This window comes from Engystomops pustulosus, chromosome 4, assembly GCF_040894005.1.
Source record: "Engystomops pustulosus chromosome 4, aEngPut4.maternal, whole genome shotgun sequence".
Taxonomy (NCBI): domain Eukaryota; kingdom Metazoa; phylum Chordata; class Amphibia; order Anura; family Leptodactylidae; genus Engystomops; species Engystomops pustulosus.
Window position 1 is genome coordinate 142,369,474 of NC_092414.1, and position 14,685 is coordinate 142,384,158.

A 14,685-nucleotide genomic window follows, 5' to 3' on the forward strand; every position below is an offset into this window, starting at 1 on the left:
TATCTGCTGCATATTATTTAATAGTTGTGATAAAAGTCATCAGAAACCAGTACATTTCATCTGGTTTCTGATGCCTGTGTAGTGGTTTGTGTAATTACCACAGTGGTAAATTAGATGGCCATTATGCTAAATGTGCCTATAGCCTAAATATAACTGCACATAGGTGTGGACAGTCTATTCCTAATCTGTACTTAAATGTAGATGTAAATCTGCTGCATATTCCACAGAAGAGTACAAGATATGTGGCTTCTGTAAAACAGCAGTTACTATATTGCATCGATGTCCTGTGTGCCATAAGTCAAAATAGACAGAATGTCAAGGCTTAACAATTGGATGAAATCACAATAAATTATATTCAATTAAAAAACTTAGTAGACAAATATATTAACTCATCATCTCTATTTATTAATGTAACATGGACCCCTTCTGTCAACAGACACATGAACAATAACATGTTACAGGAAAACTGTTATTTTAGTAATCGTCACAGTTTCTATGCAGATCCTCTTACTACATGTGTCAGAACCATTGTACCCTCAGAACTAATGCTTGTTACAACATAACATGGTCAATGACATTGAACAAGCAATAGGCATGCACTCCAGAGTTCTCCAGCCTTGGAGAAGACATGTCAGGACAACAGGTGCCTGTGGAATGTGTACATTCAGGAGAACAATGGCAGCCTCCCCCTCCCTGCCTGCATCCACTGCTAATCCCTCCATGCTACAGGGAGCAGGGCACATTGTCACTGAGAGAAGTGTCTCTATTATCTTGTCCAGGATGACTGCAGCTTATCAGCCGTGTAATCACTGTGCAGCTAATGGAAGGACATGCAGAGCACCCTGCAGAGCATCTCACCTTAGACACCATCTCTGAATGCTTCATCCACATCACAGCACAATGTTCTGCGATAAAACCTAATTCATCAGAACTTGTATAGGGTTACAGATTTAAAGCCAGTGCTAGCGATGATTAATACAATAAAATCATAATAGTAACCTGAGTAGTCGCTATCCATGATATTTACCTGCTGTAGCCTTTTTTCATGTAGTAAAGACATAAAATTCGTAAAAATAAGCTACTAGCAAGGTAGGTAAGTGTTTTTATGATAAAAAATAATTAGTTCAAAAATATCAAATAATATATATGTAATATTGCCTCTTAATTCAATGAGGTTTATCTAAATTATAGGTTATGTTAGAACCTACAAATCGAGATAATATTATCTATTATGGTATCTTTGAGTCAATCTGTCTATCTTTATTTCATCCTTTCTTTCTTCTTATTTTGTATTATTGAAATGTAACAATAATTCTCCCGTTGCTTTATTTTACCTGGTCGGTAAGTTATAACTAATTTCTTTTTTATTTTGTTCTTAAATACCATGATAACCAATTTTCCGGGAAAAAGATCTATCTATTAATTTCTACCATTTCCATATATGTTTCTTGCCTGGTTACAATGTTATATATTTATTCAAAATGTAGTAATGTCTGTATACAGAAAGGAATACGTGACGAAAATGAATCTAACAGAAACAGAGGAAAATAAACTAATAGCAATATAGTTTCTTTACAGTCTCCTCAGCTATATATTGGTGTGTTATATCTCATAGTAGATCGGAATAAATTTATATCTAAATAAATAATGCATGTTTGTGGATAAAAAATATGGGTACACCCTCACAAGAGGTGTTTGATGTTATGGTATATACTGTATATATATATATATATATATATATATATATATATATATATATACATATATATATATATATATATATATATATACACACTAGACAGATTATATATGTATATATATATATATATATATATATATATATTATAAATATTTAGATTATATATAAATATATATATATTCTTTAGATAAAATAATGGAGGTTTTGTTGTATGCCTTATTCATATAGGAATATAGTACCTATTTTAGCGGTTGTGAAAGATGGTCGATTTTTCACTATTTATTTATTACTTTAAGTAACCTGCATTTTACTATAAATCTATATCTAGTCGGTATAGTGTAATCTATCTGTCTACTGATTCGTCTATTCTCTGTTTTAGACATCCGCTGTATATATGCATGCTGCATCCATGTTCACACCTATATTTATTCAGTATATACATAAAATGGGGTATGCAGGAATCTATGTGGGTATTTATCTGTGTCCGTTTATCTTACTTGTGTGTTATCTATTCCATGCAGCATTCATGCATCTTGCTGCATATGACTCTTTTGTAGTCCTGGACATGATGATAGCTTCCATATGTGCCCATATGTTTTCTATGAGTGCTCAGTGTGGGCTCTTGCATTGTCCTCTGTGACCTTGGCACATGCTCCTGAATAAGACTTGAAGATTCCACTTGACTGGCTACCATCTTAAAATGAAAAACACTCCCATCACAGACATCTCCACCACCACCACCCATCATCATCATCATCATGTGTTTATGCTTCATTCCTTCAGTCTTTACAATTTCCTAATTTCATTTTACACCCCATCTTGTCCGAAGGCGCTCCTTATGCGGTGCTGACACCATTGTGACAGCTTATATCATGGGGTTGATATCCAGTTTACCTATTCCCTTTAAATTCATCTTTATCAAAATGAATGTCCCTTTGCCCTATTTTAATCCACAATCCATTAGTTGTACGCCCATCATTCCTCCTCTTTCTCCTCCTGTTGATTTAATTTTCACATTCCTCTTTTCATGTAACCTGCCCTAGTAAATGTCACTTCAATAATGACTTTTCCTCTTTCCCCAGAGAAAACACACTGGTGCCCACATCTCCATAAAAAAGCAAACCCTTTAAAAGTTGACACATTGCCTGAGGCTAGCAAGAAAATGTGCTGTTCCCTTAATCCTTGTTTTTCTTCTTAACTCTGCTCCCCAGCTCTACATCGCACCATTCATGCTCTCTGTGTCCTGTCCCAGTCATTTGCTAAATTAACCTTAAATGCTGCAGCCACAAAGAGAGCAGATTGGGGGGGCACAGATCCAGCCAGTCCTTCTCTGAATGGCCCAGTGGTCTCATGCTGAGAGGGGAGAAAGAAACTAATGCAGATATGCAAGGGAATTATACATGCATTAAACATACAGAGAGAGAACAGAGGAGCAGAGGGGGAGAGGGAGAGTGATGGAAGGAGGGGGGCACAGAAACTACAGAGGGATAATCGAGGAGATATTTGTATAAAAGGTTAGATGAATACTGTGACACAGATTTATAGCCAGATAGATAGGCACGTGCATGCATGGATCCTCCTCATCCTCATACATATACATGCGATGTCCATATGCATGTAGGGGCAAATATATGACTTTGCTAATTGATGATATGGTCACACACATGTATATATATATATATATATATATATATATATCGATAGATAGAGACATATACACATATATACATCCCTGCATACAAAGACACACAAATTGCATGCATTAATACATTTATATACATACATACACATGGGCACATGTAAAGTGTGTGCATAGTTTGCATACAGTATGTAAATATTAATACACTCATATACATATATGCACATGGGCACATATACATATATGTACATAGGCATGTATATATGGTGTGTACAGTGTGCAAAATTATACATTTTAAACAATGGATATGTAGACATATTCAGATATAGAAATATTGATAAATATATAAATAACTTATATTATACATATATATTATATACACTTATGAATAGACACTATGAATGTAGCTACCCATCAGAGAGTCATAAATACACATGGGAACATTTATACAGAATTCAATATTATAAATGGCTACTTTATACAATGGATATGTAGACATTGTCATGTACAGGAATAGATACGATGTGTAAGTGAATGAAGCCAGCCGTAAAACACATTTGGGGTCCTCTTCATGAATACAGTCAAATACATGCATACACATGGGCACATATGTACAGTATGTAGATAACATACAATATGCAATATACATTGTACATGGCTACTGTATGCACTGGATATGTAGACATAGCCACATACAGGAATAGATACGATGTGTAAGTGAATGTGGTCAGCCATAAAGCACACTCAGGGTCCTCTCCTATGGGAGGCATAAAGCAGTGGAGGCTCATTGACTTCATCAGGAGCTGTCCTCGGTGCTGCAGTAAATTCTGGCTGATTAATTCTCGGCCACTTGAAGGAATACATTGTTGCAGCCTCAACGTGTTGCTTTTGTTGGGAGTAAAATCTCCTCAGAGGATAAGATAAGAATCAGATCCTGCAGCTGCCTGCCCCGATTGTACCAATGTAATCCCTCCACAGATCACTATCACACACAGATCGCTGGCAAAGCCTCAGTCTGCATTGCTGGGAGAGGCTGTCTATGTTCTGTGATGTATGAACATGTACATATATTGAACATCTAGCTCCTATCAATCACTAAGCTATGTCCCTTCTATCTGGTCTCTATATACAGATATACAGTCCCAATCTGCATTCACCAGCTCTATAAATTCCTAGAGAGCATAGACTTACCTCCTGTGTGCGCCTCCAGGGTGAGTGTCAGGGCTCCAGTATCTCCAGTAGGGCTCAGTAACAGGTATCCAAAGTTTACAACCTGGCAGAAAAGGGGTATCAATAATTATAGGCTGGGTAAGGGGTTACATTGGCAGCAGGTGTTAGGGCATGAAGGAAATAACTAGGGTTTTGTGGGTGTTCTCAGCTTCCCATCAGTAAACTGTGCACTGGTTAGTCCACTCCCACACCCCACCCCAACTACTGTAGATTGTGAGTGGGCTACAGCTGCAGGAACCCCCCTCAGCAAATAAAATGAAACATTAATGACACCAGAGAATGTCCCTCCACCCCATACATGTCCCGGACCCCTCCCTCTGCAGTTGTGTTCTGCACCTACATCTCTCCCCTTATTCCAGTTTTACATCCCTCTCAGGGTAATTGAATGTAAATAGCTGCTAGCCACCAGATTAGTCATTCATGCTAGACACACACCTAGATAGTTCTTATTTCACATGTCTGGAAGACCCTGGTGGCGAATGGGTTAAATCTACATAATTTTTTTTCCACCTTATTCATCATTCCTTCCAGGAAGAGATATAAATAATTGATTTTGTTACCAGATTTTAATTTCTCGACAGCCTAGAATACTCCAGAGACAAGGAAAAATAGGCAGCAGTGTAATAAGGGTGTGGGTATGAATATACATAGGCAGCACACACTGGTAGCCCTCCATGCCTGCCTGCCTGTCTTCTGCATGTGCTTTCTTCCATCTGCGTACAACACTGTATGCACCAAAGACATGTTTATTCATGCTATATAATATATAAACATATATAAATATAGCCACACATTTCATATATATATATATATATATATGTGCTAGACAAACCACCTTTAGCACCAGATTTGTTATATGTATGTATGTATTAACAAGTTACTACACACACCAGTTCGGTGTTCATGCGTTTGGTGCTTTGATTTTGCCCCGGACACAATGAGAAAACTGATATGTTATATTGTCAGACAGAATGGATACAAGCAGACTTGGGGACAGAGACTAATAAAGGAGGACATATTGCATTATCTCTTGTACGTTATTTTATGGAATAATTGAGCAAGGCTAATTGTGCTATCATCATCAAGTTGGCAGAACATTATTTTCATCAAGTGTCATGTAAGGATCTTTCTTTAACCGGCTTTGTCCTAAAGTCTCTTCCATGCAGGCTGTGCATTGTTGGATACTTTATCAAGGCTGAGCTGTGCAGTGTCTTATATACATCTTGGGCTTTGCAGATTATGATATACAGCCCTTGCTGTACACTTTGCTAGATACAGGTTGTGCTCTGCAGGTTATTATATACAAGTATATGCATATACTGTACTGTACAGTTTATGATATACAGTTTGTGAAATACAGGTATTGATTTACAGTATGTGAAATACAAGCTGAAATACACAGTTTGTGAAATATAGTTGTGCATTGCAGACTGGTCAGTTCCAATTAGGTGTAATATATGCTATATAACATAGATGTTTAAAAAAAGGACACAACTGAGAAACATCTGAAGTTACCTTTACAGGAGCTGTAGAGCTACAGGTTAAGTACTCATTGTCACTTAATATTACTTTGCCAAGCAAAAGTACAGTGGGAATAAACCTATGAACATGATGTGCACCACCCATGGATGAATATCTAGAATGTATATTAGGACCCTTATACCCACTTTAAAAATATCTTGATCTAATTTCTTCTGTCTTTATGGGTCTCCAAATCCTATAAAGAAAATGAAGCAGATGAAGAACAGAGGTTCATACAGAAACTTTTGGTTCTACTTGGAGATAAGCCACTGTCAGAGGTGTCTACCACACGCCTTTTCCACTCCTTTTTGAAATAATATGCAATCTCTATTAAAATGTGTATATGAGAAGGAGTTAAACCATTGGCCAAATGTTTGTGTCCATTGCTAGTTCCAAGCACAAACCAACAGCCATTCATACTTATACCATGCATGATGAATGGGTTCTCTCTTTTGTAGTGTGAACCCTAGGGATATTCTCAGGTACCACACACAGAGACCCAGCATTAGCCAGAAAACAGTATTTTACTTTTGGTTGCCTTGTTCCTTTAAGGTCATGGATAGAAATTGTGGCAATATGGGACACCCATGCTGATCTTTATGATTTTTATGATGTTTAATTACTTTATATATATTTATCAAACTGTGAAATTAAATAGGTCCAGTAAAGTTTTTACATAATTGTTTCTATACCATCTCTTTTTGGTTTTCTGAATGGAACTGTAGTTACCTAGAGATTGTGGCAGGTGATTTGTACAGGTGATTTTTAGGTTGTGTGGTCTTTTCATCACTTGATGTGCCTAGGTCTGTGGAGTGTTGTAGAACAGGTATTCTCACTAATGCCAGATGCTGCTTCTTTCTGCCATCTATTGGTTGTATGCAGGGCACACCCAGAGTGCATGAACATGTTCTCCTGATGTGCTCACTGTGTGTGTGTGTGTCTGATATCTAGTCTCTCATGCAGAAAATAAGCAGATCTGTAAAGTGTCTGCGCCTCTCAGCTCTGGGGATCTGAGACTCAACAATGTGATATGTAATTCCTTCTTTTTTACACCTGAATAATCTACTGTGGAGTAGAGTGGAGAGTGGTAGCACTAGCATGAAAGAGGTGATGAGAGTAACAGACACACAGGTAGGATGGTGAAAAGATGGAGATATCCAGAGGCTGTATAAGAGTCTGCGGATGTGAAAACAGCCAGTGAAGGGTGTGTAAAAAGGAATGATAACAACCACATCAATGTGTCAGACTTTGTTCACACTAGCCTGGTGGCTTTGATTTTATAGATGCCATGATGCATGATGCCAGGAGATTCACTGTGTATTAGATCCTACCGACTTATAATGAGCAAGTAAAGTTTTGGAGTGCTTCACCACTCTGGTCTTAACCCTTCAAGTGCTGAGCCTGTTTTTTTACCTGATCCCTGGTCTGTGGAGAAAAATTAGCGCCTATCCTTTTGAAAGCGTGGCGCTCATGGACAACGTGAAGTCTATGGGTCTGCAAAAAAAGACAATTTCCCACATTTACTAAAGCCCCAGCGCCAATTCTCTGTTGGACTTTGCCTGTTCTTTCTAGTGCAAACAGCTTGCACATGTATTTAAGAAGTCTCTGCACCATATATGCGTTGCACAGGACTCATTTGTGTCGCGGCTGCATTATACCTGACTCGCCACCAATTTCTGCACATAAGGTGGCGTTGTGGTGCACAGTCGGACTGTGTGCCAAATTTATCATGCAGAGTCAGAATTGTACGCCCCATGTTAAAGGTGTACCAAAAAAAGAGTTGGAGCACTGCAGGGGGTGCCAGATTCATGGTGAACGGGCGCCATAATCCCTGATTCTGGTGAACCCTGCAAACTTCACGAGCAAACTGCACCCAGTGAAGGGCTGTTTTTGATAAATGTGGGCAAATGACATTTGTATTTAGTAAGTTTTTATTTACTGATAATGTTGAGAAACCAATTGTTTTGTCTTCTATTTAATGTAAACCATCATGGTGCAAATAGATAGTGCGGCAGCATTAATTCAGTCACTGTGGTGATAGTTTATAACAAAATTGCTATTTAGTTACAGTTTCATGTACTGTAAATATAACACTGTAACTAAATCATTTTGTGATAAAATATGGGCACAGAGCCTTAAAGCAGTATTACCACGAAGACAAGATTCTTAAATATACTCAGGATAATTTAGTGCAGTTTTAGTTCCCCCGGGATCCGACCGCAAATCTTTAGATTTTTTAGGTCAGGCAGAACAGATTCTTCTCATGAATAGCTTCTTCTGTCCGCTCGATGAAGTGTGAACTTTGCCCCTCCCCCTCCATTACAAGACGAGCTCACACACACAGATACACACAGACACTTCCTGCCTGCAAGCAGCATGCACAGACTTACTCTACAAGCTACAGATAAGATACGATCTTTAAAGCAAGGAAAGGAGGCGACAATGTGTGTTATAGGTGAGTTAGCAGAGTGTCATTGTGTGTTATATCCATCTCATGGATCTCATCATCTCTGATCTGTCTCATCCATCTTTTTCTATGTTTTGGATAATAGTGAATGTTTTGAAGCTAAATAAAATTGTTTATAAACCTGTACTCTTATAATTTAAGCACATTGATAGCAAACAGGGATCATAATGTATCTGCTTAGAGAATCCCCAGAGAATCCTCTGGAATCTTACACTGACCACCATGGACCCCCACTGAGTGATAGGAGCTAAAACAGCAATAAATCTGAGCAAAATTCTAAAGTAAGGGGGTTAAAAATAATCTTTATTGTATAATTTGAAAACTTTGTTTCATGGGCTTTACTTCATGTGGCCAGCCGCATCACAACTGCATCCAGTGTAAATTTGCCCCCTTAGGGTTTTACTGATGAACGATTGACATATGGATGTAAAAGAAAATGGATGAGAATACAATTCTACAGGAAATCACATGCTAAGGAAAAAAACTGTGCAGCATCCCATAGTGTGTTACAATGGAGAGCACAAATAAGGCTGAAAGGTCCTATTGGGTATAATATCGTCTGTAGGGTTTCTGTTTGAATGTTTATAATTTTGACAAACAAAAAAGTCCTGTGTGCATGAATATTAATGGAGCCTAAAATGTATTACCTGTAATAACAATTTACATAAATATAATTTAACCCCTTGAGGACGTAGCCATTTTGTAGCTTAAGGCTCCGTCCCAATTTTTGTATTCTGACTTGCGTTGCTTTACATGGTTATAACTTTTGGACACTGTTACTTATCAAAGCGATTATGAGATTGTTTTTTCCTCACATGTTGTACTTCATTTTAGTGGTAAATTTTGGCTGGTAAGTGTTGCTTTTATTTACAAAAAACGAAAAAGAAAAAATGATGAATTTTTTGAAAAATTTGCCATTTTCAAAATTCGAAATCATCACATTTTCAGGCAGATAGATTTACAACCTAAATACATTGCTGAATAAACATTTCCCATATGTCTGCTTTACTTTTTCATAATTTTTGAAATGTCTGTACTCCCTGTATAACTCCCTGTATAAACAACCCATTTTTTTGCGGGATGAGATGCTTTTTCCAGGGTTAACATTTTGGGTTTAGTAACGCCTATTGTTGAAAATTTATGAACTTTTTTTTGAATGTAGGAGTAGAAAAGCATTTTTTTTGGTGTTCACCGTATAGCTCAATAATCATGTTATCTTTATTCTATGGGTCAATACGATTACAGGGATACCATACTTGAATATTTTTTCTTATATTTTACTAAATTTTCCAAATAAAACCATAATATGGGAAAAAATCTATGATTTAGACTTTTTTGTGCATTATATGTCTCTTTATATGTTATGGGGCTTCTGGGAATTTTTATTGATGTATTAATATATTTATTAATGAATAACTTATTTTTAACTTTTTATTTCTTCCACCATGGGACATCATCTGATTGCTTGTTCATGATAATATTCTGCGATACTGATGTATTGCAGGGTATTAGCTGTGTCAGCCTATGCACATACATAGGCTAACACTGTGCCTTTAAGATGCCATCATAGATGCCATCTTACAGGCAGGGGCTACCATAGGAACAATTGGTGCGAGGGGAGGGAGGCGATCATGGGTCAGACACCCCCAGAAGGGAGTTTAAATGCCGCGGTCATGCGGGTTTAAACACCCTCGTTCAGAGCCCCCTCCGATCACGGGTGTTACTCTGGGATGTCAGGGGTAGATTACTTCTGACATCTCGCAACTCCTGATGCCGGCTCAGCTCCGGTGCAGAGCTGAACCGGCATCAGCTCAGCAATGTACTAGTACTGTGCTTAGCGAGAACTGCTAAGGGGTTAATACATTATTAATGTTATTAATATTGCTCCTTTAACTTTTCCTTTTGATTTTTACACTTTTCACCTGGAAGCGATCTATGGGTCAACACAATTACAATTATGCAAAGTATATACAGTCTCTTAAAAAAAAAATTGATATCTCTCACAAAATCTACCATGAAAATTCATCATGATAAACCAGGGACACTTACTTATAGATTCAGACACTATGACTGTGGCAATCTTCTTATATTTGTTATCCTACTAAAAATAAAATTACCATATTTTTCGGCCTATAAGGCGCACTGGAGTATAAGGCGCACCTCTAATAAATGTTTGCTAAGACATCTAGGTTCATATATAAGGTGCACTGGAGTATAAGGCGCAGGATCAAATGCAGTACCTAAAAATGACCAGACTTGTGCACAGTTCTAGCCAGCTACACTTCCCGGGAAACTTGTCTTCAGCGTGTCAGAGAGCTCCGATCTCAGAGGTATGGGCTGCTGGGGGTTAATGCAGGGTGATGCAGCAGGGGTTAAGCAGTCTCCCTCTGCCCCTTCTCCTTCCCTCCTCAGGCAGGGTGTTATTCCTGTGGGGTTCCCTGTGGCTCCTTCTCTTTCTCCTGTTACAGGGCTGTCAGGTATGGGGGATTGTTTACTGATGATGATGATTGCCTCGTGGTCGGCACTATGGCAGCTCCGGTCTCTTCGTGCTAGGGGAGGGCAGGATGGGCACAATGTTAGTTGTGGTGCCAGGGCACTTCAGGAGCTAGGGACCCTGTATACTGTGTGGGAAGGTGCAGGAAATTTCTGGGGATGGAGCTATTAAACACTGGTAAATGTACAGTACATCTTGTCTGTAGTACATTTCTGTATAAGTTCATATATAAGGCGCACCTTTGATTTATGAGAAAATTAAAGGGTTTTTGGTGCGCCTTATAGGCCAAAAAATACGGTAGTTACAGTGTTCCAGCCAGATGGAGGGGGAGACATGTCCTTCTCATTGTAACAATAAATGAAAATATATCACTTAGAGGTTCTGTAGACACCCCTCAGACTTATTCGCATAATTTCAAAAGTTTATTTTAGAAGGAAGAGGCTATAGATAGTAAATATAAGAATATTACCACAGTCACATGCATGGATCTATGATTTATGGTTTATCATGCTGGGTTTTGATGGTAGATTTTCTTGTCTAATTTTATATTGAAACATTCCGACGTTCTAAAACTTTTACTGTTCAATCAATTCAGCTGTGTTGGGCATTTTGTTTTCTTTTTTTTGGTAAACTATTTCAGTGTACATGAAAATTATCAACTTTTATAATGTTTATAATGTTTTATTATAAACAATTAGATTAGTTTAACACTGTTTATGAAATCTTTCCCTTACTGTGAACTTACTCTGATTCTTTTTTTAATACCAAGGTTTTTGAATTGTTACATGAAGGCCAATTTAAATATATAAAGAATGCTTCACTGAACATAACAACTTCATTGCCCCTAATACTTTAATATATATATATATATATATATATATATATATATATATATATATATATTAGTTGATTTCATAACTTATTTACATCTCCTGTCTGCCTAAAAACATTCTTTACAGAACTCAAAAATTCTACTTCAGTCCATCCCTGCCTATGTCCAGGAGGCTCCTGTAAAAATGTAATGAAATGCTGTTACTAGAACTCAGACAAGATGGAAGTCCCAATAATTATGACTAAAAGGTAGTAGAAATAAAATCTACAACGAGAAAATAAAAGCAGATTAGAGAAAAGTGATGCATATTTCTGGTTTTAATAAATCACATAAAAAATAGGCTACATTCCCTTTAACACATGACGAACTATTACGCCATTACATAGTTAAGGATGTATAGAGAGGACAGTAACATCACAGGTATTAACCATTTAAAAGCAGCGCAATGGCACAGCCATATTGACGGAAATCATTATGCCCCAAAGAATAAAGGGGACGTGTCAAATAGAACTCATGGTGAAAGCTGTGGAGAAAATGCACCCGTGAGAAAGTGGTTGATGCGTTTTTCCTTAATTTCACATGAATTTATTTCCAGCTTCTTTATCAATTGCATAAAATGGTGCTACTAGTCCCAATTTTTATGCAGAAATCAAGCCCTCATACATCTTTATAAACAGAAAAATAAAACGTGTTCTGATTTTTCGGAGGAAGGACGTAGAAAATGGAAATGCAAAAACTGAAAAGGGTTTAAGGGGAAAAAAAGAAACAATACAGAAAATCCTGAAGGTCAGAAATGTATGTTTGGAATGTTTATAAGAACACATCGAAAGCATTTACAGCCATAGAAATCTGTACACAACCATACACAACACACATTTACAACTGTACACACTCCTCCAGCCTCATAGAGAATTATTAACACATTCTTATTTTTCCTTAGAACAGGAACAATTCCACTAATTGTTTATGAATGAACAGTTGGGGACCCTTACCACATCCTATACCTGCCCTACTACTTTATTATTATAGCAAAGTCACTGCTAATAGCACTTGTCAGAGCTTGGACAAAGACACATGCCCTAGTCTAGGAGGTCCTCATCAATCAAATGTAGATGTAGAGCTGGAAAATCTCTTTGTTACTATACAATGCTTCCCTTCTCAAATAGGATTTCCAAGATCAGACCTCTCCTGTATTAATTAGGGGAAATGTTGCACCTAACATAGGTGATGGATGGGATATCTGTATGGCTAGTGTAGAGGAGCATGACTTTTACTAACCTTTATTTGAGTAGGCTACATTTGTTAAAATGGGTTCAGAAGAGAAGCAGTATAGATGTGTTCTTCTAAGGAAATAAAACATGGACAAAACTAGAAATTATATAAACTGTCTATAAATTTATGGACAGTAAAATAATGCTTCATTTTCCAAATGTCCATGATTTAATGAAAGAGAGGAAGGGGTTGTGTCTCCTACACACAGGGTCTGCACAACATGGTGAATATATCTAAATAACCACACGGAGGTAATTGTAAATGGTAGTATAATTTAATGAAAACTAAATCGCATAGGCAGTTTTGAAAACTTTGTCCAGGATTAGTAAAAACATGGCTGGTTTGATACAGACGCATTGGAGGAGATTTATCAATCTGTCTAGGCCAGAAAACTAGAGTTATTTGCACATGAAATACTGTGCACCATGTTTAGTGAAGATTTTAGATCAATTTTAGGCTGTTTTCCGACTCCTACAACAAAGGGGCATGTCCTCGGTATAAGGGGGGGGTCTGCACCAGAAATAACCTGTGCGCCAGAAAATTCAGTCTGTAAAGCATAACTAAACTGTTAACAAAACTATAATTTATAGTCCATAGCGCTGCCTAGATGCATAGATATGTGTGTGTTATTAGCAGGGTATTTATTTGGATTTATTATAATTTTGAAAATCCCTTTAATGGTAATTTAATCCATTTATAAACTTTAATCTGTCATTCCTCAACAATCTGATGTGCGTTTCAGAAACAAATCTAATTAAATCAATAGCTTGTGAAAGAGCTTAGCCAGGCACCAAATATGTTACAGCGAATATTCGCCAGCAGGAATAGATCATGCTGCATAATAGGGAAAAACGGAAACTGGAAGTCTATTTTATGTATAGGACATTAATATAAAGGGTATACGATGTGTGTAACCATTTAGATGATAAGTGGCAAGCAGCTTCTCCACATCTGAGTCTTCACAGTACATGATCTTTATGTGGGGCCGTGCCTGTAACAATCTGTTTTATGATCGTACCAATGTTATGTTAACAGCTCCAGGGAGAGATAAATATAAAGAGCAATATACAGAGACCTCATAAAGATTGGAAGAGACGCGAGTCAGGAAAATAGAGAGCAGAGAGTGTGATGAACTGGTGTCTCATGTTATACATGAAAGCACAGTCATAACAGAGGGAAATATGAGAAAGACTAATAACTATACTATATATGAGACAAATCTGGCCTCTTTTTATACAATTCACTGCAAACTACCAGTCAATGAAATTAAACAGCAATGAAAGCAATAAACTGAATTCCAGGAAGGACTTACCATTAATCCTTGTAAACTCAAAGTCTGAAATTATAATGTGAAAAAGTGATTATATAGAAGAATGATCTCAGCTTCCGGCAGCAAAGACAACAGTTCCTGATATTCTTCTCATGTCATCACTTGGATTCTGTCCAGCCTGAAAGTGTTTATATGGAAAATACATGTATACTTGACTTGTTTTCAGTAAGAAACAATACACTTTTTAACCCATGATTTAAT

At 37.2% G+C, this 14,685-nt stretch overlaps 1 protein-coding gene across 2 annotated transcripts in view; it reads right to left on the bottom strand.

Moving 5' to 3' along the window:
* ISLR2 (immunoglobulin superfamily containing leucine rich repeat 2) overlaps positions 1 to 14,515 on the bottom strand; it is a 31,178-nt gene extending 16,663 nt beyond the window's left edge. Inside the window, exons 1-2 of one of the 2 annotated variants that reach the window (XM_072147851.1) lie at positions 14,467 to 14,515; positions 4,530 to 4,611 (exon numbers count right to left, since the gene is read on the bottom strand). In XM_072147851.1, the coding sequence (XP_072003952.1) occupies positions 4,530 to 4,611; positions 14,467 to 14,469 (85 nt within the window). In that variant the 5' untranslated portion in view covers positions 14,470 to 14,515. Of the gene's footprint in view, positions 1 to 4,529; positions 4,612 to 6,235; positions 6,255 to 14,466 lie in introns of those variants that run through there. The other variant, XM_072147852.1, reaches the window with a different exon arrangement.
* Positions 14,516 to 14,685: the final 170 nt, after the last annotated feature.